A 27,513-nucleotide genomic window follows, 5' to 3' on the forward strand; every position below is an offset into this window, starting at 1 on the left:
ACCAAGCTCTCGGGGGTAGGGTGATGGATGAGGAAACTGGGGTCACCAGGAGCGAAACGATGGCGGCTGGCAATTGTCCTGTGCACAGCAGCCCCTGTGCAGGGCTTGGAGCAAGCCCAAAGAGGGCATGGCAAGGGCTTTATTAAATAGGAGCAAGGGTGCAGAAGGGACAACTTCAGGAGGCATGATGTTCGTCTTGACTGACAGTGAGCGAAACTGAAGGTCCAATACCTAAGGCAACCTCTGCGCCACCATTGCAAATAACATTATACAAGACAAAAACCTGACCTGCAATTCATTGCTGCTGTTAAAAAATTGAACAGTCTGAGACCTTTATCTGGTTCGAATGGTCTTGCGTAATTTAATTACTTTGTTCAAAGAAAACTTTTTTTCTCAATACGACATTGTAAAACCATGTCTTTTCAAAAGATACACTTCATTGGTGAAACTATGATCCATGTTTAACAAATTATAAATACAAGACAAACCAAATGACAACAATAACGTGTTGAATCATAATTGTGTTCCAGTCATATTAATTCATACCTAAAACAGCCAATTGCGTCAACATGAATACATCAATTTTCAAAAACCACACTGCAATGGCTGTTGACCTACTGGGAGTTCATTTAGGTGTCTTTCGGGCATAAAACATTTAACATATAATGCTCAGCATAGACAATTATCATTTAAGAAACCCAGTAGAGGGTAGACCCCAACACTTTTGGAATCCCTATATCATTTGAGGGTTCTCCTCAGGGCTTGGGACTGGATAATCTGGAAAAGAACAAGTTCCAGAAATATTTCATTAAGGTTGCACAACAACGCTATCAGTGTTATTTCAGATACGTTCTCATCCTGGATGTGAGAAAAAAAGGGGAAGGGGGAATACCTGAATTTGTGAAGTCAAATCTTCGCAAAGGCAATGGATGTCTATAAGTCATAGGCTAAGGACAAAAAGATATTTTTATTTTTGAGCACCTGGATTTGATGAGAAAAATATTTTGAATTATAAACTTAGAAGGAGGATGGACTCACGTTCTGTTTTTTGTATTTTTAAAACAGAGTGAAAAGGGAGGAATGGCAGAGGCTCATATCTATTTCCAATAAGCCTTTCGGGTTGTATGCCGGGGTCTGATTCTGTAAAAGAAAGGGAAGGCTATTCGCATCAAGCTAACTTTTTTGAATGGAATCAAAAGCGGGCGTGCACAACGTCCAGCACTTACGTGGTGCAATGTTTCTGTCAATATCAAATATACAGTGCTGTGAGTAAAACGGATAAGCCATTAGTCATTTGGTTAAACTATGTGGCGATTCGTTCATGAAAAGCCGAAGACTCTTTTACCTGTTTAGTACCAAAATTAGCTTCAGTTAATCAAATGCTCCTCACGGGAAGATCGTTCTCGCTATGCACGCTGCTAACCGGATATCCAGAAATACTGCCAAAGGACTGACAGTTGCATCCTATGCATTGTGGTGTTTGTAGTGTGAATCGTGCTGCTAGCCAGGTCATGTTTCTTATACCACTGACTGACGTTCTGTTCAGTGAGTCAAGCTGAAACACTTGTGTCCATTTGAACAGTTCTTTGGAGACTATGAATGAAAATGCTCAGTTATGTTCTTCCCATTTCTGACATTTCATTAAGACCATGTAATGTGCTGTTGAATTTGGAGATTAGATAAGCCTCTTTTCTAAGTAGTATGGTTTCAGTGTCGCCTTCTCTGGGGTTGTGCTCGATTACGCATAGCACAGTCCACCCGAATTGTGAAAAAAGGATGTTAATGAAGGGCCTTTTTGATAAGCTGTGATAGCTGCAAAATGCACTCTAATTGAGGAGAAATTCTATTTAGCTTTAGCAAGATGTCACGTAAGAGCTTTGCAATTGTTCTGAGCACACCAGATGCAGAACTTCCTCCATTTAAAGGAATAGGAAATCCTAGTAGATGGTCTGTTGGCCTCTCTTAGCACATCCATGCACTCCTGAGAATTGTTTATGTCGGAACAAGGAGTGAGTCAGTTGTGAACGATGGGAGGAGAGCCTCCTGGGCTAGGTGTACAGCCCTCTGTTCCAGAAAGGTTGATTTTGTAAGACTGTTCCAAGACCACAGGCCTTGAATCTGATGATGGTCCATATGAGCACCTCAACCTGTCATGGAGGCATCCGTGACTATGGTTTGAGCGGGAATGTCTTGGTGCAAATTAATCTCTGAGAGACGTGCATGCAGGACTAGGAAGATGCATGACGCCATTGAACCCAGGAGAGAAGAGACTTGTCTCACTGTTGGATGGGATGTTTTCTTCAGATTGTGACATTTCTGAAGGATAATCATCTCTGCTCTAAAGGACACACTTTGGTGTAGTGTGTTTATAACTGCACCCAGGTAATGCAGGGATTGAGATGGACTTGTCGTGATTCACATACAGACCTAGTAGATTTAGAGTCATGATGGTTAGGTGACAATGTTGGCTTGCTTGCTGATAGGAAGATGCCTTGATAAGCCAATCATCCAGATAGTGATCGACAAAGAACCTCATTTTCCTGATGTGAGCTGCTATAACCGCAATGCATTTGCAGAAAAATGGACGTGCAGACTTTAAGCAGAAGGGAAGGACCTTGTATTGATAGTGTTCTTTTGCTACAATGAACCTCAGGAATTTTCACAGTTTTTGGCTATTGAAATGTAAAAATAGCCATCTTGCAGGTCTATCAAGCATAGCCAGTCCCCTTGATGGAGTGGACGGTAGATCTGATGAAGAGACAATATCCTGAATTTTTCTCTGCAAACCCATTTGTTTGCTTTTTGAGGTCCAAAATGGGTCTGTAATCCTTTTTGGGACCCTTCTTCACCAGGAAATAACAAGAATAAATTCCTGTTCCTTTCAGATGAGACGGGAGCTTTTCCACCGCCTGTTTCTGCAAATTGATGGATACTTCTTGTTGCAGTTGATCCCGTCGGAAAAGGGAAGGTTTCTTCAGTGGGATAGATGGTGGTAGATACTTGAATCTGGGACAGTATCCATGCTCTACAATATTCAGAACCCATTTGTGGGTTATCTATTGCCACTCTTGCCGGTAAGAGGAAAGATGTGATGCTTCCTCCTACCGGAGCAGGCAACGTTCAGACTCCACCCTAGACATCTCATCATCGGCATGAGAGCCAAAGAAGATGTTACCAGAATACGGCAGGTTGAGAATACGATGTTGGGCTCCGGGTTTCAAGCATGTTATTCTCAGTCAAAAAGAGAGCCGAAGAGGCAGGCCAAGACAGTAGCCATACAATGCTAGGATGGAGGAATCTGCTGGAGCACTGATGGTTCAACACCATTACACCTTCATGAACAATCTCTTGGAAATCCTGACGCTTCGTGCTGGAAAGATCGTCCATGAATTGTTGAATGGAGTACCAAAGAGATCTGTCATAGCGACTTAGGAGAGCAGCAGCACTAGCAGCTATCATGGAAACTGCACAGGTTTCGCAGACCTTTGTGCCCACTGAATCCAGTTTCTTGCTTGCCTTATCCAGAAGTACCATAAAAGATGGTGCCGCAGTGTGAAGTTTCTGAGCTGTTGAAACAATGACCGGGTCTGGAATTGGATCTGTGCCAAGAAAGGACGTATCTTGGTCTGGGGGTCTGTATTTCTTTTGAAGGCATGATGAAGCCTTTATGACAGCCAGAGTCAGGAAAAGTTCCATAGATGATTCTAGAAGTCCTGGAACCAAAAGGAGTAGGGGCCTAGATGCAGATCTTTGATGAAATGTCTCAAAGATTACTGACATGGATGTTGTAGTACTTGGTAAATCTATATTCAGTTGTTCCCTGATAAGAACTTCCTGTAAGGTGTTAATATCATCTATTGGTGATATTCTCGGTGGAGGAGAATCCATTCAGGTAGGCGAATACAATCTTGAAGATGATTGGTGAGCATGCGAGGACCTTGACCTAAATGTAGAGTATATTATCCTCCTTGAATGAGGTCTGGAGTGATGGGTGTGAGATCTAGGGCACCTTGGTGTATGTGTCACTGGCTCAGCAGGTTGCAGTGGTGAGGGCACCAGCGAAACTGGCAATGGAGATACTGCAGGTTGAGGAGGCGGCGAAGGCTGAGGTGGAGTAGATTACATGGAACGCAAGGCGATGATGGCGAATCTGGAATTGTCAATGGACATGTGGGCCTGGATGGTAAATAAGCCCTAGAGTACTCCAAATCAGACACTGAAGGAAGTCTGTGCGCATTCATCCATGAAAGTCACTCCGCTGACTTGGTCAAGGCAGTTGTATGATGTCTCAACGTCCAGCCATGTCTCGAAATCGACTGAGACCGCCTCCTCAACACCCTAAGAGCTCTCAACATCAAACCAGCTCATGATGGTGAGCAAGTAGGTGCAGTACCTCTTCTCAACGTCGAACAGGAGTATTGTCTTCCTCTAGATGTTCTCAACAAGAACAGTCCAGCCCAAACTGGTCCTCCCTGAACCGGAACACCCATGTTACTTAGGGTGATACATGGTAGGACCTGGTTTGAAAGTTCGGGCTGCACTGTTCCCAAGAGGAGCAGAATCAAGACTGATTTGCATATGGCTGTTTCCAATCTGAGGTGACATGGGGAGCAAAATAATGATGGGTAGGAGTGCTACCCTGAGTGATTGCCAGTGTTAGACGTATTGCAAGCAGCCTCCCAGCACCTTTTGTGTGTGTCATATGAGACTGGCAAACATAAGATACTGATCCTGTGCCGGTCTGTTTTTGCCATTTTTCTGCCGCAATCTGGTCAGTTCGCACAAAGGGATAGCATTTTGCAAAAAACATAGATAAATATCTGTAGGAAGCAGTCTTTAACTGTAGTGGGCCAATGCAGAGGCGCACCATTCAAAAAGTCCAGACAACCCTTATTGGTTTACAGGGCTTACTTTGACAATCCCAAGTGCTCTACTGATGCAACTGTGGTTGAGCAGCTTAGGCTTATTCGAGGGGAGTGTAAAGCATTTGTTGGAATTAGAAGGAAATTGCTGAAAGAGTGAGAAAGTTCCACTTCTTTTATCTCTTTTAGCAGCTTTTTCACAAGTTTTAATCTGACTGTTTGCTGATTTTGTATTGATAATATTTAATCGTCGCAAGTGTGGTGCTCCTTTAGATTGAAGACAACATAGTGGGCCATGTCATATATCCTGGAATAGGCAAAGTTTTTTTGCAGTCTTGGCCCTGTATTGTGCTAATAGTGTTTAATTTATTTATTTAATGAAATTTTGATCATGGTTCGACTGATATTTTATTATTAGGCTATTATTGTACATTGCATTTTTTTTTAACCTACCTGTATGAGCTGTATTGCAATTGCACTTTTATGGTCTCATGACTGAAATAAAAGTTTTAATGATGATACTGATGCATTTGCTGCGCGCAGAGAGTCAATAAATGAGACACACACAAGAAAAAATGTAAGTTACTTACTTTCGGTAACGATATATCTGTTATTAGTTAGTGATAAGATTCCTTCCCATAGAATTACCCCCAGGCGTCAGACTGGATCTGGAAAGTTTTCGTCAGCAGTGCCCCTGCGCGTCGGAAGGTGGAGTCAAGCGGCTCCGCGTCCGTTGTAGGTGTTGTGATCGTCGGGATGACGTTACGGCAGCTACTTAGACGCCGCCCTCGCGCGCAGTTCTGTAAACGACTTTCCGCGCCAGGAACGCAGAGCCATGCAAGATACTGACCACTGGTGCATTGAAACTAGGGCCCTGAAAGGGATGCCCTTAACCCTAGAAATAAGTTCGCAGAACGGGGAGGATGGGTCGGGCAGTAAGGAATCTATCACTAACTAATATCTCTTACAGATATATCGTTACTGAATGTAAGTAACTTGTGCATCTCAAAGAGACACATTCGTGATAGATTCCTTACCTTAGAATAGATACCCCAGCAATACCAACCCCGGTGGTGGGTCCGCGAACCAAGATCTCCCCAGAAAGTCCCGGAGAACAGAACGACCAAAGAAGCAGTCTCTCCGGACTTGGCTGTCCAGGCAATAGTGCTTAGTAAAAGTGTGCAGCGAGGCCCACGTGGCTGCCTGACAGATGTCTTGCAGGGGGACACCACATCCCAATGCAGTGGTAGCTACTGTCGCCCTGGTAGAATGGGCGCGCAACCCCACCAAAGGTTCCTTTTAGCCAGAGAATAACAGGCTTTTATACACAAGATGACCCAGCGGGAGATAGTCCTCTCGTATACAGCCCGGCCTTTCTTGGCGCCTACGAGGCCAACAAAGAGCTGGTCGTCCACCAGGAACTGTTGTGTGCGATTCAGGTACAATGAGAGCGCACGTTTGGGGTCCAGAGGGTGGAACCTCTCTTCCTCTCTGGAAGGATGCGGAGGCGGAAAGAAAGTGGGCAACGCGATAGTTTGCCCAATGTGGAAGGGAGTAACAACCTTTGGCAAGAAGTAAGGACGAGTGCGGAGCACAACCTTGTCCGGATGAACTGACAGAAAATGAGGTTCACAGGAAAGAGCCTGGAGCTCACTCACGCGCCTAGCGGAGGTGATGGCAACCAGGAAAGCAGTCTTCAAAGTTAGTAAACGAAAAGGACAGTTGTGAAGCAGTTTAAAAGGAGCACACATCAAATAAGCAAGAACCAGATACAAATCCCACTGTGGCATCACAAACGGAAGAGGAGGAAAAAGGTGAGTAATGCCTTTGAGAAATCTACTTATGACAGGGGACTTGAAAAGAGAGGGCTGATCAGGGATCCTGAGAAAGGCCGAAATTGCAGAAAGGTAGCCCTTAATAGTGCCCAGAGCAGAGACCTGCCGGGCAAAAGAAAGAAGGAACAAAAGGACTACTGAAAGAGGGCCTTTGCTGTGCACCATGCAACAATTTTGTTCCACCTGCAGGCGTATACAGATTTAGTGGAGTGACGCCTGGCTGGCAGAATGATATCACAGACTTCAGGAGGCAAGTCAAATGGAATCAACTATCGCCGCTCAATCTCCACGCATGGAGGTGGAGGCTGGACACGTTCGGGTGGAGGATCGTCCCCTGCTGCAAAGACAGAAGATCCTCTTGAAGAGGCACAGTTGGATCGGGGGATTGGATCGGGGGATCCACGCTCATACCGAGTAGCTCGTGATACCAAACTCTTCGAGCTCAGTCCGGGACCACAAGAATAACTTGGGCCCGGTCGCACCTGATCTTCTTCAGCACTCTGGTTAGAAGTGGTATAGGCAGAAAGGCGTACAATAGACCGCAACTCCACTAGTGATTAAAACCATCGCCGAGCGAGTGCCGCCTTGGAAATTCCAACGCGCAGAACTGCTGACGCTGCGCATTCTCTTCGGTAGCGAATAGATATAATCAAGGCTCTCCCCACTGTTGAAAGAGATCTTGCGCCACCTCCGAGTGAAGACGCCATTCGTGATCCATCATGCACCGGCGGCTGAGTTCGTCCGCCCTGGCATTCAAAGAACCTGCCAAGTTTTGAACCACCAAGGAACTGCCTTGACTTTCCAGCCATGTCCAGAGACGCAGAGCCTCCTGACATAGGGTCCACGACCCCATCACACCTTGTTTGTTGCAGTACCACATGGCGGTGGTGTTGCCTGTGAACACCTGCACTACTCTCCCCTTGACAGAGGGAAGGAATGCCTTCCGTGCAAGTAGGATCGCCCGGAGCTCCAGAAGGTGGATATGGAGCCTGGACTCCGCCGTAAACCAGAGGCCTCTGATCTCTGCCTCTCCCATGTGGCCGCCCCATCGCAGGAGGGACGCATACGTCACCACAGTGTGCTCTGGTTGGGGAAGGGAGAGTGATCTGCCGCTGACCCAATGCTGGTTCGTGAGCCACCACTGCAACTGTTGGACGTACTCTGACAGGTCCCCTTGATGCTGCGCCCACTAGAACTTCAGGTCCCACTGTAGAGCCTGCATATGCCATCTGGCATGATTGGTCAGCAGGATGCAGGAGGCCATGAGGCCCAGCAGCCTCAAGGTCATCCTGACCGAAACCCAAGACAAGGGCCGAAAGATCGGAATAATAGCCCGAATGGCCTGGACGCGCTGTTCGGGAGGATAAACACAAAACTGCGCCGTGTCCAGAACCGCTCCGATAAAGAGGAGCTTCTGAGAGGGAATCAGGTGCAACTTAGGCACGTTGATGGAGAACCCCAGCAAATGCAGGAGGTCGGCCGTAGTCTGGAGGTGGGAGACGACTGCCTGGGGTGAGCCCGCCTTCAACAACCAGTCGTCGAGATAGGGGAAGACTGAAACCCCTGATCTGCACAGATGAGCTGCGACCACAGTCATCACTTTCGTGAACACCCGAGGGGCACTGGTAAGGACAAAAGGGAGCACGGTGAAGTGAAAGTGCTCGTGGCTTACCATAAACCGCAGGTAACGCCGGTGGGCCGGCAGGACGGGGATATGAAAATAAGCGTCCTGCAAGTCCAACGCTACCATCCAGTCTTGCGGGTTTAGAGCAGACCAGACCTGAGCAAGTGTGAGAATCTTGAACTTCTCCTTGCGGAGGAAGCGATTGACGTTCCGAAGGTCTAACATGGGATGCAGGCCCTTGTCCTTCTTTGGAACCAAGAAGTAGTGGGAGTAACAACCACGACCTACTTCTGGCGTCGGAACGCGCTCAATGGCCCCCTTGGCCAAGAGGGCAGCAACTTCCTGCTGGAGAAGTGCCAAGTGATCCTCCAACATGCGGTGGTACTGAGGTGGCACGGCTGGAGGGGTAGTCTCAAAGGGGAGGGAGTAGCTCCTTCGGACTATCTGTAAAATCCATCTGTCCAAAGTGATGGTGCGCCAGTGGGGGAGATGATGGTGAATCCTGCCACCCACTGGCGTTTGGTGGACCTGAAACACCGGACTAGGAAGGTTTGGAAGCAGTGGTGGCAGGGGGGGTGGTGGACTGACCCGCCTGCTGGCCCCGTGACCCACCTCAGTGGGTCCCACGTCTGCGCTGAGGCTGTTGCTGCGCAGGCCTGTGGCTCTGAAACAAACGTGTTTGGGCGCCCCTTACTTGGCCACGAAAGGAGCGAAAAGCAGAAGCCGAAGGTGTGTGCGTGGCCGAAAGGCCCAAGGACTTGGCCGTAGCCCGTGAGACCTTAAAACGCTCCTGCTTTGTCGCCAAAAAGGCGAGTGCCATCAAAAGGCATGTCCATCAGAATATTCTGGACATCCCCAGAAAAGCCAGTTGCTCTAAGCCAGGCGTGACAGTGTAGTGCCACTGTCGTGGAAACCGCTCTTCCCAGAGAGTCGGCAGTGTCAAGGCCACAACAAATCGTGAACTTGACTTTATCTCTCCCCTCAGCAATAGCTTGGGAGAGCAGCGTCCGGGTCTCCTCCGGACACTGTGGCAGCACCTGCGCCACCGTATCCCACACAGAGTGGGAGCCCAAGAGGCATGCGGTGTTCACAGACTGTAACCCTGAACTGGCGGAAGAGAAAATCTTCTTCCCAAACTGCTCCAGCTTCTTGGATTCCCTGTCCGGAGGTGCGGAAGGGAATGCGCTCGGAGACGCAGAGGCTTGGACAACCAAGCTCTCAGAGGTAGGGTGTTGAGAGAGGAAAATGGGGTCGCCCGGGGCTGGACGATGGCGTCGGGCCATGTTCCTATCCACAGGAGCCCCTGTGTTGTGCCTGGACCACGTGCCCAAAAGAACGTCTGAAAAGGCGTCATTGATGGGCAGCAGCGGCTCTGCAGAGGAATCAGCCGGCCGAAGCACTTCTGTCAGGAGGTTAGTCCTGACGGCCACTGTAGGGAGCTCGAGGTGGAGAGCCTTGGCTGCCATACGCAATACCACTGAATAAGTACCACCCTCCTCCGTAGCCACAGTAGAAGGTGACAGTGCGCCAGGTTCTGGAGAAAAATCCAGTCCACCTGCGTCCTCCAAATCCTCTGCCCAGTGCGGGTCTAACTCGCATTGGGCTGCGAGAGGGTCTTCAGACCCCTCCCAGTCGTCCCCGTGCTCCGTAACCTGCTGGGCAGGCGGAAAAGAAGGAGGATGGAGAAAGGGATAGAAAGTCGGAATCGGTGTCGATCGACACCGGTCCGGCACCGTCTCCACGTCGGGGTGGAAGCCGGGGACAGCATCGGCCGGGTGGCCGGCCGACGCCGATGGAGGTTGTATGAGGGCGACAGAAAATGGCTGTGATCCATGCATGGATCCATGGGGTCGATGACGTCGGGGCCGGAGCCGTCGACGAAGAAGGAGGACCCCCAGTCAGATCCGCGGGGTCCGAATGCGCACCGGCAGGGCCCGACAGGCGGGCCATGGCTGATGGGAATTCCTGCAGCTGGGCCGGAATCGCAGACGGACCCGGGAAAGGCGGGTAGGCCGTAGGCAACTGCGCAGGCTCCTCTGGAGCCGCGGGGTTGGCACCACCTGCACCCTCAGCCATGTCGCGCGACAGGCTAGGGGAAGGCGAAGAGCTATGTTGCTTCTTCGACTTCTGCTTTGTCTTACCAGACCCCGAGTGCGAACCTTCGAACGATAATGGGGAATTCGCGACCAGTCCCTCGACCTCCCATAGGACCGGGACCTTGAACGGCGCGGAGCCAACTCCCGGGCTTCAAGCGACTTTCGGGACCGCTCCAGCAAAGTTTTCGGAGACATGGCCCGGCATTCGGGGCACGACGTGGGGTCTTGGTCGCGCCCCAGGCAATAGAGACACTTGCAGTGTGGGTCCGTCCCCAACATCATGCGGGGACAAACCACGTAAGACTTGAAACCTGGCATCCCTAGAACACCAGGAGTCAAGGACTCAAAATAGACACAAAAGTCCCCAAAACTCAGTCAAAAATTGACTAGGGGTACCGCTCTCTCTGGATCTGCGCTTGCTGGCGCGGAAAAGAAAGAACTGACGTCAGCGCGCAAGGCCGGCGGCTAAGTAGCTGCCATGACGTCATCCCGGCGATCACGATGCCTGCGACTGACGTGGAGCCGCACGGCGACACCTACCGTTGCGCAGGGGTACTGCTGACGAAAACTGTCCAGATCCAGTCGGACGCCTGGGGGTAATTCTAAGGTAAGGAATCTATCACTAGCGTGTCTCTTTCAGATTAGAAAAATAACAGACTTTTATATAATTATAGACACCAAGATTATCGGAATCATGTAGGAAACTGGCTCTATATATACTACACCAAAATGAGGTATTGTGTGTATAGAGTCCAGGTGACCCTAGAGGTAGGCAGCGGTTAAAGTTAGATAGAAGCTTACTCTCTATGTGTGGTCAAGCAGCAATCCGGTCAGCAGGAGCATGAATAAAGAACTGCGTAAACTGTCACCTACAGGGCATGATGGGACACTGGAGATCAGAAGGCCCTTTTACGCGCCGTGTCCTATTTACATTGCTTCAATGCTGCAGCCTATACCAACTACATTGCTATGTGTTATTCCTTAGCTTCCTTTAAAAGAAGTCAAAAGCATTTGTAAAAGATGCTTTTAAAAGATCACTTTTAATTCTTGTTTAAGTGGTTTTTAAGGGTATAACCCTTTTTTCATTCTAAATTCCCATTAACATTGGCAATAGAGCCTATTTGTAAGGCTGCAATATATTTCCTGGCCTTTCCAAAGTAAGGTTATGTAGAGTGAAAGCACTGCTACGGGACTATTCAGTGCTCATGACTATTAATGGAGATCTCCTGAGAGAAAATCTGGTATTACATCATTTAAGTATTGAAGCGGACTGTATTACAACTGGGTACTGCACCCTCCCCTCCCCCACCCCCACAGATCAATGTATTTTAAGTTTGCACTCTTCACCCATCTACAATTGATCTGACATGCCAGAGCAGTTCCTATCACATTAATATGGCTAGCGTGAACGTGTCTTAAGAGGCAAAGAAGTGAAGAGCATGGGCACTTTGCTCAGTCACGTCTCCTTATCTCTTAATAAGGAAACCCATTTTTAGCCTACTAAAGCTACACAGAGTCCAAGACTTTGATCACAGAAGGTAAGCAAATAGGAGGGGTTAGAGAAAGAGGGAGAGTTCTAAGGACAAGAACCACTCTATATAGAGAGTAGGGACAAAGGAGAGAAGAGGGCTTAAGTTGGTAATCCAGTTCATGAAGGGGAAAGGCAGACTCCCAGGTAAGAGCCTAGGGCTGCCTTTGGTGAGTAGGGACGGATCTGCAAAGGGAGGAGATACAGAGGTGGTACATATTTTAGTCCCTATTGCAGGTGTTACTCAACTGGAGAAACATAATTAAGAACTCCCCCCTCCAGATTAAAAGTACTTGTGTTTTAGCATCCACTGTCAAAAACATCAAGCAAAAACTTTATTCAGAGATTAAAATCATTCATTTTTATGACACATTTGTCACATGCCACATTATTCACCTGCTAATAGTTAGACATATTCTTCAAAACAGATTGTAATACATTTCTAAGACATTGTACACATTTTTTTTTAAATAAGCTAGATGGTGCATTAATAAAGGTACCTTGTTTGGTGTACTCGACACCTCACTGGCGGTCACAAGAGGCTTTTGTGGCGACACAGAAATAACATGGCTGCCTTTCACAGTGACATATTGCTGGAGTGCTGGCTGTGACGATGTACTAGTAACCAAGGACTGATAATGAGGCTCTCCGGACTCCTGTTTGATAAGCACCTTCATCATAAAAATATAAACACATTTGAGCTAATTATGATCCAGTATTTTGTGCCTCTATTCAGAAAACAAAGGTAGCAAAGATAAAAGAATGAAGAGAAAAGTAGTAAAGAAAAGGATAATAGAAGAGGAAAAACGCAGATACAAGAAAGCCACCAAAATAATAAAGCAGGGGAAATTATAAACATAGGTGTTCAATGGTAAATATGGGTGCAATGGAAGAGAAGGACATATTGTACTGCATTTTCCTTTGTGACTATTTATTACCACAGCACCTTTTCACCCAACCAAGCAAGCAAGTGGCTTGCGAAGGGAGAATTTGTGATACTTCTCACCGCTAAGGAAGACAAGTGCCTTACGAGCTCTTCTCTCTATATGTACTTAAGATATTTTTTTCCAATGGAAAAACTCAGCATCATTGCTGGGCTATCACTAAATGACATGCCTATGGGAACCACCTGGAGGAAAAATATCTGTCATCATAAGTGGAACTTTAAATGCAAGATCAGTGTGGTGGAGAGGTTTCCTTCTCCAAAGCAGCCACTGATTGGTTCTTCAGCATTAGTTTAGGTCAATGCCTTGGGACTCTGAATTGAGAATACAAGTATGGAAGCTATAACACAAGAAATATGGATGATGCCGGGCGTAGCCACAGGGGGGCCTGAGGGAGCCGGGCGCCCCCATAATAATGCCTGGCCCCCCCTAAATGCAACTGTAAGCATGTCAGAGATTGCTTTCAGAATGAAAGCTTGCTCTGCAATGCTTACGAGGTTAATGAGGTCATCTCAGAAGCAGCAGTCCTATTAACAGAAAAGCAGGAAACAGGGCCTCACTTTTTACAAAGATGCCTTTCGCTTTTGCTGAGGATTTAGGAGAGAGAAAAAAATGCCTGCAGGGAAAGCGCTGCTAGAGTCACTGTCAGAGGCTTTTGGATAGAGAAACAGCAACATTGTAATACATTTGCACAGGGTGGAGGGTGGAAGCAGACTTCTCCCGGGTCCTATCCACCATGCCTCCGAGCTAAACAGGAACATTTCTCCTCAGTATGCAGATCCTCTTAGGACTGCAGCAGCGCAAGACACCCTGGCCTGCACTTGAACCAAGTTGAAGAGCAGGTCAGGTTTTGATTCTGTTTTATAGTTTGACACACCAAATTAAATCATACCCAGTCTCTGTGTTCAAAGTAGCATTAGTTTAGTCAGTGAATAAAGTCACACTGAGCCTGTTGCTTGTATATGGGGGCTGAGCAGGGTAGGTCTCTCTCGCCTGGGGCAATCTACCAGTAGCAGGACGACTGATATGTTGGGTCAGTGGGGTGGCTATCTTGGCTGTGTGTGGTCTGTTTATGGTCTGGAGGGCTGTTTTTTTTTACATTTGATTACTACAACGACTGTCTGCAGCAAGCACAAATGCATGCATCTCCCGTATCTTCCAAAACAGCCATACAGAGTGTGTCTCTGCAAGCTCAAAACCAATCTGATTCATAAATATGAGGTTTTCTATCGGATTCACTAAGGAGGCCAGGTTTATTTTGTTTTTTTAGCCTATTTTCTGTCACAGTCCAACCCTGCGCCTGAGAAGGGACACAGAGGTTCTGTCTCATGTGATCCCATGACCGTGGCCTCAACACTGTTAAAAGAGAAAAGCAGGTCTTGGGAAGTGAGTCGATGAGAGACTAAACAAAATCATTTTGCATTCTTATGAGAGAATTGGAGGGTAAGTTAGGTTTCTTGTAGTGCTGTAGTGAATATGTTTCTAACCCCATAGCCATTAAAGTCCTTCTTTGTTTGTTCCTGAAAAGACTAAACTACCTGACATGACTTGTTCTCTTTGAAGAAGGAATCTTCTACCCTAAGTCTTAGAAATAAATGTTTGCTCATTCCAACAGCTTATTTTAGCATAGAAATACATGCTCTTATGTCTTTAAAGGTGTGCAGAACAACAGGGTTTACGGGACTGGGGTATGGTGTTAGTGAACTCAATGAAAAGACAACTTTCAGTATTTTTCTGAGGGTAGCATTAAGAGTTTGTGTATAGAGGCATGCGAGGCCACTGCTTGCATTGGAAGGGGGAGGGACAGCAATGTCAACCACAAGAAATACAAATTATAGCTTGGTACCAGCACTAAGCAGAACTAGTGGCAGTGTCAAAGTCTGTATATTGTATTGTAGTGATATAGAGCTTCATACCCTTAACAAGGTGTCAAACAACGTGCATATTTGTGTCTGCATATGTCTCCACTGATATTATGCTGGTGGATGAGTGTGTGCGCGTGTTTCTAGTGATGGATGTTGGGAGGGGAGGCTGTCTTTCTATTCCAAAACTAAGACAGAAAATAATACCAGTTTTGTTGAATCTATCATCTTTAAGCAAAAGTGCCTTTAGTTTTTCTTTCTCCACTATGACAAAGACCTCCAGCTCAATGTTAATTAATGGAGAAAAAACATTTCCATTACTTCTTTGGTACATCCCCCATTCCAACATGTTGATGTGTATGGTCATGTGTCCCCTTTCACAGCTATCACTGCCCAGCTCACTGATATGCCGGTTTATTGGCTAAAGCTGTAAATAAAACACAAGAAACCTTTGTTCGATGATAATGCCCAGAATCCCCAGTGCCCAGCCTGGCACTGAAGATTGCAAGGTGAAGGGGGATTCTTTAGGTGTGGCACTGTACACAGGAATATGCTAAACTGAGAGTCTTCCTCAGCTGTCTCATTCCCTTTCCTGGATGCAAGATGAAATCTGCCTTGCACCGTGATTTGTTTGCAGGAGAACAAAAGACTTTCTGATGGCAAAGCATATGAGATAAATGTTAGCAGCTCTTAAGTTGAGCCAGGACTTCATTTTAGAGCATCAAGACAAAACTGGGGTTTTTGAATCATGCTTTCAGTGACCCTGCTATGGCTCAGAAGCAGGGTCATAGCGGAAGCCCCCACAGCCCCCAGGGTTTCTTGTTTTGGAGGGGAGCCTCTCACCCTCTAAGCCATGCAATTGCAGAATGTGTGCAATGGCATGGAATAAGAAATCGTTAAATACTCTGGAAAGCCACTCTACTGTCCCATGCCGGCCCCTGCAGTGTTAGAGAAGAACCAACCTTTCAGATCCCCCCGTTGAGCCCAAGAGTAATGACTATCTGTGCAATCTAGGATACGCCGGGGTCCCTCATCACATTCTGCAAGGGGGCTGCATCATTTTGCCTTATGCCACTGCTCAGTAGTTGTATATTTTTAACAAAATAAACCACCACAACACCGCAGCTAATTGTGAGTGACATGTGCACATTTTATTTCATGAATGGAGAAGTGACAGTGGCACCAGTCCCACCCAAGCACCTCTCCCCTTTTAGGCGGACACCTCATGAAGCAGGAAGGGTGGTCCAGGACAATCAATAATATGGTAGCAGCTTCCTGTCTGGATCTGGTATTTTCAAGGTTGTATTTACATTTGGGTTTAAAACCTCTGTTAAAAACAAATCGGAGCACTCAACTCAACCTATGAAATACAAGTTACCTATCAATTTGTTTTTTTACATTAAATCCTAGTCTAGTAGACGTTTATTATATATTCAGGACTACAAATACCAGCATGCAGTGGAAAACAGGAATAGAAAAGCTACTACAACAAACAAAGAACACATCTAGGTTAGACCAACAGTGCATGAATGTGGAATTCTGCAGATTCAGAAAACATTGCAGTCTGCAATGCATTGGTACTTATGGTCAAACCTATTTGGACATCAGTAAGTTGCAGTACATTGTACAATTGTGCATTGTATATTGCATAATACTGGCAGTAGGCAAACTTGAGAGTGACTTGGGAAGAAAATATCTGGGAGCTGGCTTTCATTTTAAAACAGCACTGCAAGCTTCACATCCAGCTAATTAACCTCATGAGAGACAGAACTCATAAGAAGCACACTACTGTGCCTACTGGACCAACTACTGTTCAAGGGTTTACACCTAATCCCATCAACCAGCTTTTACATACACAATCATACGTGCAGCACACACAGACTTCAACATATAGCACAAGATTAAGCACACTACATATTAAGCAAAAAGACAAGCCACAGATGAATAAGTCATCACGCTTACAGCCCATATAAGCCTTGCATAATAAGCATATAGCACACACATATCCCAACACAACAAACAATACATATGGAAAACGCACACACACATCATGCATAGCTATATTTTCAGCTGCACTTTGTCTCTCCCCATAACTGACGCAGGTCTAGAAAGTGCTCCTATGTAGAATCAGTTATGAATGCTTCATTAAAAACTGGGCGTTGTTATTGTTTACGTAACATACCTCAGTGTTCAGTGAACCTCTACTGTCAGAAAGGAGTATTTAGTAACTAGGTGTGTACCAATCTTGACCCGCAGCACTCGAACACTAACAGGGGGACGCTGGTACAATGTCACTAGCAAATGTGCACTGTTAGTAAGATAATGAGACAGGCAAATCACTGACACTAGGGCACTGGAACAGCGGTACCGAAACAGGACCATCAATACTTACATGGGAACAGTGACATTGAGACGCAGACACGAGACACAAACACTAATGCTGGAACACTGACACAGGGATGTCAGGGCACAAGAATATTGACACCAAACAGTGGGACATAATTTTAGACTGTGACATGATATACTGAGACAGGGACACCTACTGGGGAACACATCAAAAGTGAACCTGTGATTGCTGACAGAGGTTACTGATGCAAGGCCACGGACATGGAGACACTGCCATTGGGACACAGACACTAGAACACTGACCAGTGGCACCAACAATGGCATAGGGATGTTGGCAGTGTGGCACTGGATGTCATTCATTGACATGAGTCACACATATTGACACACATGGTACACATTAGGACATTAACACACCGGAACCACAGTGATGCTGACAAAAAGGGCATATCCGCTGGGATAGTACCACTGGGACACAGATAATGGAGCACCAACATGGAGATATTGACTTTGGGACAAAGACACTGGCACAAACATTGATGCTGGTCCAATGTCATGGGGCAGTGGCATGGGGAGATTGTCACAGGGACTTTAGAATATATAAACACTTAAGATATGTATGCTTGAACACAACACCAGTTGGTAAAAGGACAGTAACACAAGGGCACTTACTGGGGGGGATGTAACATTTTTGTATGACGTGTGGTTGCTGAATTGGGTCCCTGACACAGGGATACAGACGCAAAGTCACTGACATGGGGGTACTTACAAAGGGTCACAGACACTGAAATGTACACTGTGACACTGACATGGACATGGACATTGGACACTGCAACACTGCCAAGGGGTTACTGCCCAGAAACACTGTTTGGGTACAGAGACAGACACTAGAAAAAGTAAACACTGACACAGAGAGTCTGAAACTAACAAGGTACATTGGAATTAGGATACTGACATGGGCACATGAACAATGACACAGAAAAAATGACAGCGGCACAATGACACTGGTGTGCAGGCACTGCCACTGGGACATGGGTAGATGAGAGGAAATAGGTACACTGACATAGATACTGGAACATTCATGATGGGCGAGAAATAAAGGGACACATACACATATGCACTAACAGTGTCATAGGGACACTAATCCAGTAACACTAACACGTCCACAAACACTAATGCTGAGGCGCTTACACAAGGGTGCTAGCATTAAAATGCTGAGTATTAGATGCTACTTGCAAAGAGGGCATGAGCAACAAGCATGGATGGATGTACTGACTCTTGGTCATTGGCATTAGATTAGAGCACTAACACAAGGAATCTGTTGCATGGACAGACACTGGAACACCAACACAAGCACACTGCCAGGGATATATTGACAGAGGAACAAAGGGATATCATTGCTTACAATGGAACACTTGCACAGCAATAGAGCAGTACATCACTGCCACTGAGAGACAGCCACAGATATTGTGTGGCACTGACACTGGAAATGTGACACTTGGAAAATGATGGGGATATTACCATTGGAAAACTGACGCAGGGATCAAAGGTAGTCAAAGGGACACATGTGGCCATGGGGTCTTCAACACTGGGGGGCGTGGCTTGGCGCGCGACTAAGATGGTCGCAGCCCTGTAGAGCTCCGTCTTGTTGGTGCCCTTATCCTGGGGATTCTCCTGCAGGGGGCCCCTCCTGGGTGCTGTGGGCTGCGGCGGGGGCGGCTCGTTCACCCCCCGACACATCGGCGTGACGGTCGGCACGCGTGGGCATTGTGCGGACAGCTGGGGACGCCTGCGAGCTACGGCCGGCAGTTGAAGAGTGAGGCTGGAGCTCGGCACCCGGCAGTGTGCCCGACTGGACACCGCGGCTTGGCGAGGGCCCTCTGGGCCGCGACAGTTACGGCGCCGGAGATCGGGACCCTGAGGTAGTGCAGAGGATCCGTAGGGGTGCCAGTGCGGTGCACACGCTGCGATGGGCCGGCATTGAGGAGCCACGCGGAGAAACAGGTGTCCAGCGCCGACGGTGTAGACGGCGGGCAGCTCTGAGCGGCGGACGATCTGGCCGGCTGCGGAGAGAGCGGGGTAGGCCTGACACCCCAGCGGGAGCCATCCTGCGGTCCGGAGCCCACCGAGGCGTGATCGCATTGCTGTGGAGGGGGAGGTGCTCCCTGTTGCGACACCCGGCTGCCTGTGGAGGACTATTGTGAAGGTAACGGGAAGGCCGGGGAGTGAGACGCCGTCCGGGGCCCACAGATAGCGGTTCTTCCACTGCTGCACACGCTGCGTGTCCTGGGAGTGCGACGCCTCGCGCAGGGTCATTGCTGGGGGCTGACTGGCGGTGCCCAGGCGCTCGACTACCGACGTGGAGGCCCACATGTAAGAGTCTGCGTAGGAGTGTAGCGAGTGGATTCACGGTGCTGCCTGCCTGGTGTCACGAGTCGGATTGGGACATCTCCCCCCCCCCCCCCATTCTCTTGTTGGGGCTGTGGACTCGCAGTGGGCCGGTGGCGACGGCGCTGCTGCGGAGGGAAGGCCGGCTTGGGCTGGGCTGGACTTGGTCGCTGGTCGCGTGCGGATGCCCACTGCACAACAATTAGTCATGGGTCGGCTGCGCAATGCCCAGAGGGATGGCCAGCCGCCGGCAGCCGGCCCGGGCCGGGTTACGGCGCCTGGGGACCCTAGCCCGACTCCACAAACTGAGCTACTAGCGGCTAAGCTGGACTCTGTGCTGGCCGCGTGGAGCGGATCGGATCCTCGCTCGAGCAAACAAGATCTTCCCTGGAGGCTCGCATTGACAAGGTCACCGTTGACTTCACCTTGCTCCACGCGGATCATCGCAAACTGGCGGACAAGGTGACGCTGCAGGGGCAGACTCTGCAAGACGTGCGGCCGGTCCTGGCCACCCTCCAGGACCTAATTGACCGCGTCCATGCCTTGGAGGATCGCGTGGACGATGCCGAAGGACGTTCACGGCGCAGCAATGTGCATGTGGTGGGCCTGCCGGAGGGGGAGGAGGGGCGGCAGCCGGAGCACTACGTGGAGGAATGGCTGCGCGGCCTGATCGGCCCCGAGAAGCTTTCGCCGCACTTTGTAGTGGAGCGGGCCCACAGGGTTCCAACACAGAGGCCCGGCCCCGGGTCTCGACCTCGGCCCTTCCTGTTTAAGCTCCTTAACTACCGGGACAGGGATGTGGTGCTCCGGGAGACCCGGCGGATTGGTAACATCGCCGTTGGCAGTGGACAGGTACAATTCTTCCCGGACTATACCGCCCTGGTGCAGAAACGCCGCAGCAGCTATCTGGCGGTCAAACGTCGCCTGCGTGAGCTGGAGATATCATATGCCCTTTTGTTTCCTTCCTGTCTGCGGGTGGTCACCGCCGACGGCACCCGCTTCTTCGATACACCATCTGAGGTCTGGGACTGGTTGGAGGACACTGGGCGCAGCGATGGCTGGCGGCCGCCGGACGTGGAAGCGGCTCCGCGGCGCAGCAGGAGGTCTCGGCAACGCAGGGGGAGAGGACACCGGCGAGAGGAGGGACGTAGCCTGGGAGTGGCCCCCAGCCCGGAGAGGAGCAGAATGGAACGGCAAGAGGCGCTGGAGGCGGTGGCCACTCTCGGGTCCCCGGACAGCAGGAGTGGGGAAGCTACCCGGGAGCAGGGTGGACTGGTGGCCAGCGGCTCCTCTTCCCCGTCCACTGTAATATCGGATGACCAGCTGCTGCCGCTGGTCACCCCACAGACATCGGACCACGTCATGTAGAGCATGGGTGGTGGGGAGGTTGGGGTCATCGCCACAGGTACTCCCCAGCGATGGGCCCTGACTCTTGTGGGCTGACGCCGCTTGGCCCGGGCCTGTGGGGTGGATGGGGTGGTGGGGGGTGGACGGGGGGAGGCCTGTTGTCGGGTTTCTGGAGGGGTTGGCGGGGAGGATGGGATGAGGAAGAGGCGTCCGGGCTCGTGTTTCTCTGTAGTGGGGTGTGCGCCTGTGGTGCTAGACGTTCCCGACTGCGGGCACATGTTGTGGGGGCCGCGCGCTCCTCAGGCTCACACTGCGCCCTGGGCAAGGGAGTCCCTTACACCGCATATACACAGGCACCTTTACAGGGGAACACACACACGCAGCGACCACCACTCGCCCGCCCCATCAGCCACAATTAGGCTCAGTTTAATATTGTGAGCGTTGCCTCATGGTTTGGACGAACACCCGTAGAGGGGTTTGCCCTGATGGTTACTTTGGCCTGTTTGGTCTGGTTTTGTGTTTGATTGTACGTTTACACGATGTTGTTCTGATGGGTTATCAATGCAGCTCCCTACATAGTCTAGTGACGGCCCTCTGCCTCCCGCTCTGGGGCGGTGTCCCTGACCCCTGCCGCAGATCTCCACTTCGGATCTACACATGGCTGTTACCAATGTAGTCACGTGGAATGTCCGAGGTATGCACACGCCGGCGCGCAGGTACTCGGTCTATGCATACATGCAGCGACACGCAGTGGCCATAGCTCTCCTGCAGGAAACGCACATGACACCGAGGGAACTGGACAGGCTGCGCATGCGCTGGAGGGGACAGGTGTATGGCACTACATGCTCGGCGCACGCTAGAGGCACGCTGATATGGGTGAGGGCGGGTGCCCCATTTGTTTGCTTGGAGGTGTTGGTGGACCCGGAGGGGAGGTATACCCTGGTACACGGGAAGATTGATGGGCAACAGGTACTGCTGGGGTCCCTTTATGCGCCAAATGTAGAACAGTCCTCTTATCTGGCCGGTCTGTCGGCGGTACTGGCGCCATACGCTGGCCTTCCCTGGCTCTTGGGAGGAGATTTTAATTCCGTCCTAGATGTGCACTTAGACCGGTCCTTCCCACCTCTGCGGAGCACACAGGTGGGGTCGAACGCTAGGGCCCTGGCCGCCTGGCTATCGCAGTGGACCCTGATTGACCTGTGGCGGAGCATCCACCCCGGCGACCGCGTCTACTCATTCTATTCAGCGGTTCACTGCCTCCATGTTCGGTTGGACAGGGTGGTGGGTACCCAATCAGTGCTTCCGTGGGTGGTTCGGGCGGAATATATGGGCCGGACACACTCGGACCACAATCCCCTCATCCTGGGACTTCGGTGGTGACCGGATAGACCTCCGGTTCCGACCTGGCGCCTTCAGACGGTGGCCTTGGAGGACTCGGAGTTTCGTGCCTCCCTGGGTACGGCGATCGAACAATACTTTGATCTAAATGAGGGCACTACAGATAGTGAGTTGTTGGAATGGGACGCCCATAAGGTGTATATTAGGGGGCACTGCTTGGGTGCGACATGGAATATTCGTAAGCAGTTGGCGCGAACTCTCGCCGACCTGGAATCCCGCCTCCTCGCGTGTGAATTACTCGGGTAGGGTGGCGGTGCAGACTCAAGTGGCTTATTGGAGCTCAGGGCACGCCATGCCGAACTTCTAGACCGACTACGCTGCCTTAATTATGCGGCTCACTCGGCTAGGGTACACGCTACGTCGGATAGGGCCGGGCGGCTCCTGGCCTGGCTGATTCGGCAGGAGACTGCGCGAGCCCCAATAGGCGCCATTGCCGGTCCTGATGGTACGCTTGTCCACACCCAATGGGAAATTCACCAAGCATTCACGGCGTACTATACCTCTCTGTACCGGTCAACTGGAAGGAGAAGAGAGTGTGACTTGGATGAATTTTTGGGCAGTGTAGTACTGCCCGTGGTGCCGGAGGAGCACCATGAACTCCTGGAGGGCCCCCCCAAAGTGGAGGAGATAGGGGATGCTGTCTCCTCGCTGGCGACGGGGAGGGCGCCGGGGCCGGATGGGCTCCCGGCGGAATACTATAAGGCCTACCGGGAGTCCCTGATACCAAAACTCCACAGCCTCTACTTAACAGCTCTGGAGAAAGGCACGCTACCGGAGTCGATGAAGGAGGCCTATCTGATTTCCCTACTTAAGCCGGGCCGCGATGCCACCCAGCTGGGGTCTTACCGCCCGCTCGCCCTGCTCAATACAGACTATAAAATCCTGGCGAAGATACTGGCGGAGAGGCTGGCGCCGGTGGTGCCTGCGCTGGTACACGGTGATCAAAACGGCTTCGTGCCCAAGTGCAGCACCTCTCTCAATTTGAGGCGGTTCTTTCGAGTCATGGCGGAGAGCAACCGCCTCTGCCCTCGGGCAGGCGGTCTGATTTTAGACCTGGAGAAAGCCTTTGATAGCCTGGAATGGGGGTACCTGGTGACTACACTGTCGCGATTCGGGCTGGGGCTCGGCTTTCTCCAGCTGGCAGCTCTTCTGTATAAGGGCCCGACGGTGAGAGTGCGTACTGGCCCTTATGTTTCGGAACCCATCAAGGTCGGACGCGGCACCAGGCAGGGCTGCCCGTTGTCGCCCCTCCTGTTTGCACTCGCAATGGAGCCGTTGGCGCCGACGCTTCGTAGAGACTTGGCAGACGGCATTCCGCTGGGAGATGCGGTACACCAGGTATCCCTTTATGCGGATGACCTCCTAGTTTTTGTTAGAGATGTGTCTTCTACCCCTGCGGACTTGGAGCGTGTCTTGTCCACTTTTGAACAGCTCTCGGGACTCCGGGTGAATGCAGCCAAATCCTGCCTCTATGCATTTCGAGACGACGCTCAGGATCCCGCTTACCAGCTTGGTGGGGTACGAGTGCAGTGGCAACCGGACACCTTTCGTTACTTGGGAGTCCAGATCTATCGCCGGCCAGAGGACCTGGTAGAGGGCAACCTGGGACGAGCCGTGACGGCGCTTCGGACTCAGATGGCGTTCTGGAGTACGCTAGCCCTGTCTGTCACTGGCCGAATAGCGCTGGTCAGGATGGTAGTGCTGCCTCGGTTGTTGTACTACTTTGCCAATCTGCCGTTGTACTTACCGGCGTCTTTCTTCGCAGGCCTCATGCGCTCCCTCCGGGATTTTGTATGGGGAGCGGCACGCCACAGGGTTGCGCTGCCCAAGCTATGCCTTCCCGTTGGCCAGGGCGGGCTCGCAATGCCCTGTCTTGAACACTACTATTTGGCGGCGCAGTTGCAATGGGTGGCCCGGTGGCTGTCGGACAGGTGTCGGGAGGATACTGCAACGGCGGAGAGTCCTCCGATGGCAGTGGCGGAGCTTCTGCGGATCTTTCACCCGACGACAGGTGCTTCACGGCCAGCACCGGTGCTGTTAGCGGTGGCCTGCAAATGCTACCGCAGAAGCCTCCGGCTCACCAGTGCCAGGATCCCTTATGCCCCGGCTATGCCCCTGGAGGGTTCCCCTTGTGGCCGGGACACGCTTGGGGCCGCGGAACTGAGGGACTGGCATGCGGTGGATATCCACACTTTAGAGGATCTCTACCGTGAGGGAGAACTGTTGTCGTTCGCGACCCTTACGGAGGAGACGGGGCTGGCGCAGGGCCAGTTCCTCCGCCATCGGGCCCTGGTGGAGACGCTCACAGGGCACTGGGGAGACCTGCGGGAGGAGCCGGAACAACACTTGGTGATGCAATATCTCCACGTCTTGGGCCGAGGGGGGCACCTGATCAAGTGGTTTGCCGCGGCCTTACGCACACATGCTGTGCCAAGTCTGGGTGCACTCCGCGAGAAATGGAAGGGAGACCTTGCCCGCCCCATGGCGGATAAAGAATGGGAAAAGGTGTTACAAGGGCCGAGGAGGGTACCTAGAAATATGAGATTCCGCCAAATACAGTTCTTCGTCTTGCATAGGGCCTACCTAACGCCTGCTGCCATTAATAGATATTTCCACCGTGTGGATGCCAGCTGTCCCCGTTGTGCGGAGGTTGATGCTGATCTGCTTCACATGCTGTGGGGCTGCCCGGAACTGAGCACATACTGGCAGACGATACACGGGATGCTCCGTAGGTGTACGGGACGGGAGATCCCCCCTGAGTGGCCTACTTACCTGTTGCACCTCTATCATAGGTCGCCCCCGGTCAAGGTAGCATCTCGTTTTATAGATCTGGGGATCATAGTGGCAAAGCGACTCATCAGTAAACGCTGGAAGGCGGACGCTGCGCCACGCGGGCGTGGCGCGGCTCTTTTCTAGTCTGGGCCAAGGCGGAGGAGGTGGCACTTCGGAGGGAGGAAACACTGGGCCTCCGGATGACACCGATCGCATCCCAATGGGGAGAGATGCTGCAGGTCCTGCTACAATCTGATGGGGTGACTCTGGCTGGGGACGAGGGCGAGCTGCAGGAACCGCGCTAGCTGCAGGGAGGTAGTCCGATCTGACGGGGTGCCGCAGCGCTGGGGTTGGTTTGCTTGGATTCTGGCGTCCCTGCATGTCGCAGCCCGGATGTTAGTACACATGACATTCCTGGGGGTGGGGGCCGGGGGAGGGACTCGACGGGAGGGGGGTTTGAGGGGGAAGGACGCCTAGAATTAAAACAGGAGAGCTGCTGTTGGATGTTGTTTTCTTTGTTCTGTGGCAGGAAGGACAGTTCCCCAGTTGCAGTACGGGAGCACAAAGCTGTTTGATTATTGATCAGGGGGTACACTGGGCAGCATACGTCTTTGGCGAATAAAACTGCGACTTGCTACTTTCAGCTAGCGCAGAGACTGCAACATCACGCGTGATGATAGTTGTCCTTACAGACTCACGGGTTACAACTTTAGTCAATACTGACTGCCCCTCAATTGGTGTAAAGTGTTATGATTATATGTGATATGCTCTGAGACCTTACTGTGCATTAGTTGTAATTATGCTCTTTGCCATTCTGAACTACATTGTATGATTTTTTGCTACAAAACTTAAAACTTAATAAACAGATTTCTAAATAAAATGGGGTCTTCAACACTGGTATGGAGATTTTGACATTTGGACACTTATATGGAGATAATGAAAGACGACTTACACTAAAATCTGAATATTGACACTAGCACTCACAGTTGGGAAATATGCCAATATGGATACAGAGGCACTGACACAGGCACTAAAACGTTCACAAGATCACTGACACATGCACTAATGCATGGATACAAATATAGGGAGACACACCAGAGACCAAAAAACAAACAGACTCCCAGATGTATTCCCTCTGGGGTGACCCTCCGCAAAGTTCTCAAGGATATACCATTCTAGTAGCATCCCAGGGTTTCCAGTACCCTGTCATCTTTCTAACAATAGACAAAACTTTGTTTTGTGAACAGAATCTGTTGGAACCATTGCAGAGATTTAAATTGGATGTCATCCACTGGAAGACACTCCCCCTTACTTTTCTGGGACGGGCGTCATTATTCAAGATGCTCGCCCTACCACGCTTCCTTTATGCCCTGCTGAATACTCCTATTCCGGTCCCTGACTCCTACTTCTTGCAGATTGAGGCAGCTGTTAGAGACTTACTATGGGATAACAGGCCACCTCGGATAGCTATGGACAAACTCACTATGGGATGGTACGATGGAGGTATTGGGCTGCCGGACATGCGCCTCTACTACCAAGCGTCGCAATTATTCGCCATCAATAGATGGATGTTTGGGTCACATGCCGACCCTAGCTTCCGCACCGGCCTTTGGTTAATGGGGAAGGGAGGCTACAACAGAGCTCTATACACAAAACACAAGAAATTACGTTTGACTGGCCCCACGGCCCGCACAGTGGAAGTGTGGCATGGAGTCCAGCGGCGGATGGGCTGGCATGGGCGCCTAACAAAGGCTACCCCCCTGTGGGAACCAGACATTTTGGGACGATCGAGTGCTTGTGCACGGTTTGATAAATGGGACATGATCGAAATTTCCACGGTGGGGGATATGTGGATTAAGGGCAAGAAAGCGTTGTCTGCGGATCTCCAACTCAAATATCAACTAGCACCGTCAGAATATTTTCGCTATCTCAAGCTCAGCCATGCCATAGACGGTGCCCTCCCTAAAGGCACCCCCCTCCCAGACTCCTCCCCTCTCGAAGACAAACTATTGCTGGACCCAATGGACCGTAAGGCTATCTCCCTCACGTACAAGAAACTGATCAATAACCGGGCCGACCCAATGCAGAAGCTACGAGCAAGTTGGGAGGTGGATTTGGGGGAAATGGCTGACGAAGACTGGATAGAGGCTCTGACTCCCTCCCCCCCCCCACCCGAGTGGTGGCAGTCCCGATGCGACTCCGGCTTGTCCAGCTTAAGATCCTCCATCAGGTATACTTTGATGCTAAACTGTTATTTAGACTAGGTAGGAGACCAGACACGCTCTGCCTTAGACACTGTAACCAAATTGGTACATTCATACAACAATACTGGAAAGACGTCATCCGACAACTACCAAGGACTTGTGACAAACCCATACATCCATCTCCCACACTATGCCTCCTCAATATCTGGGAGGCAACAGACCTCACACAAACTGAACAATCATGGGCCACCATGGGGTGGAGTATAACGAAACGAAACATCACCCAAAAGTGGGGGGTGAGTAATGTACC

At 50.4% G+C, this 27,513-nt stretch overlaps 1 protein-coding gene across 4 annotated transcripts in view; it reads right to left on the reverse strand.

The window, feature by feature from the left end:
- Positions 1-27,513, reverse strand: part of YEATS2 (YEATS domain containing 2) — a 1,415,500-nt gene that overhangs the window by 872,106 nt on the left and 515,881 nt on the right. For all 4 annotated transcript variants that reach the window (XM_085634927.1, XM_085634925.1, XM_085634929.1 and 1 more), the window contains one exon: positions 12,446-12,616. In XM_085634927.1, the coding sequence (XP_085491053.1) occupies positions 12,446-12,616 (171 nt within the window). The remainder of the gene's footprint in view (positions 1-12,445; positions 12,617-27,513) is intronic.

The sequence above is a fragment of the Triturus cristatus genome, chromosome 11 (genome assembly GCF_964204655.1).
Source record: "Triturus cristatus chromosome 11, aTriCri1.1, whole genome shotgun sequence".
Taxonomy (NCBI): domain Eukaryota; kingdom Metazoa; phylum Chordata; class Amphibia; order Caudata; family Salamandridae; genus Triturus; species Triturus cristatus.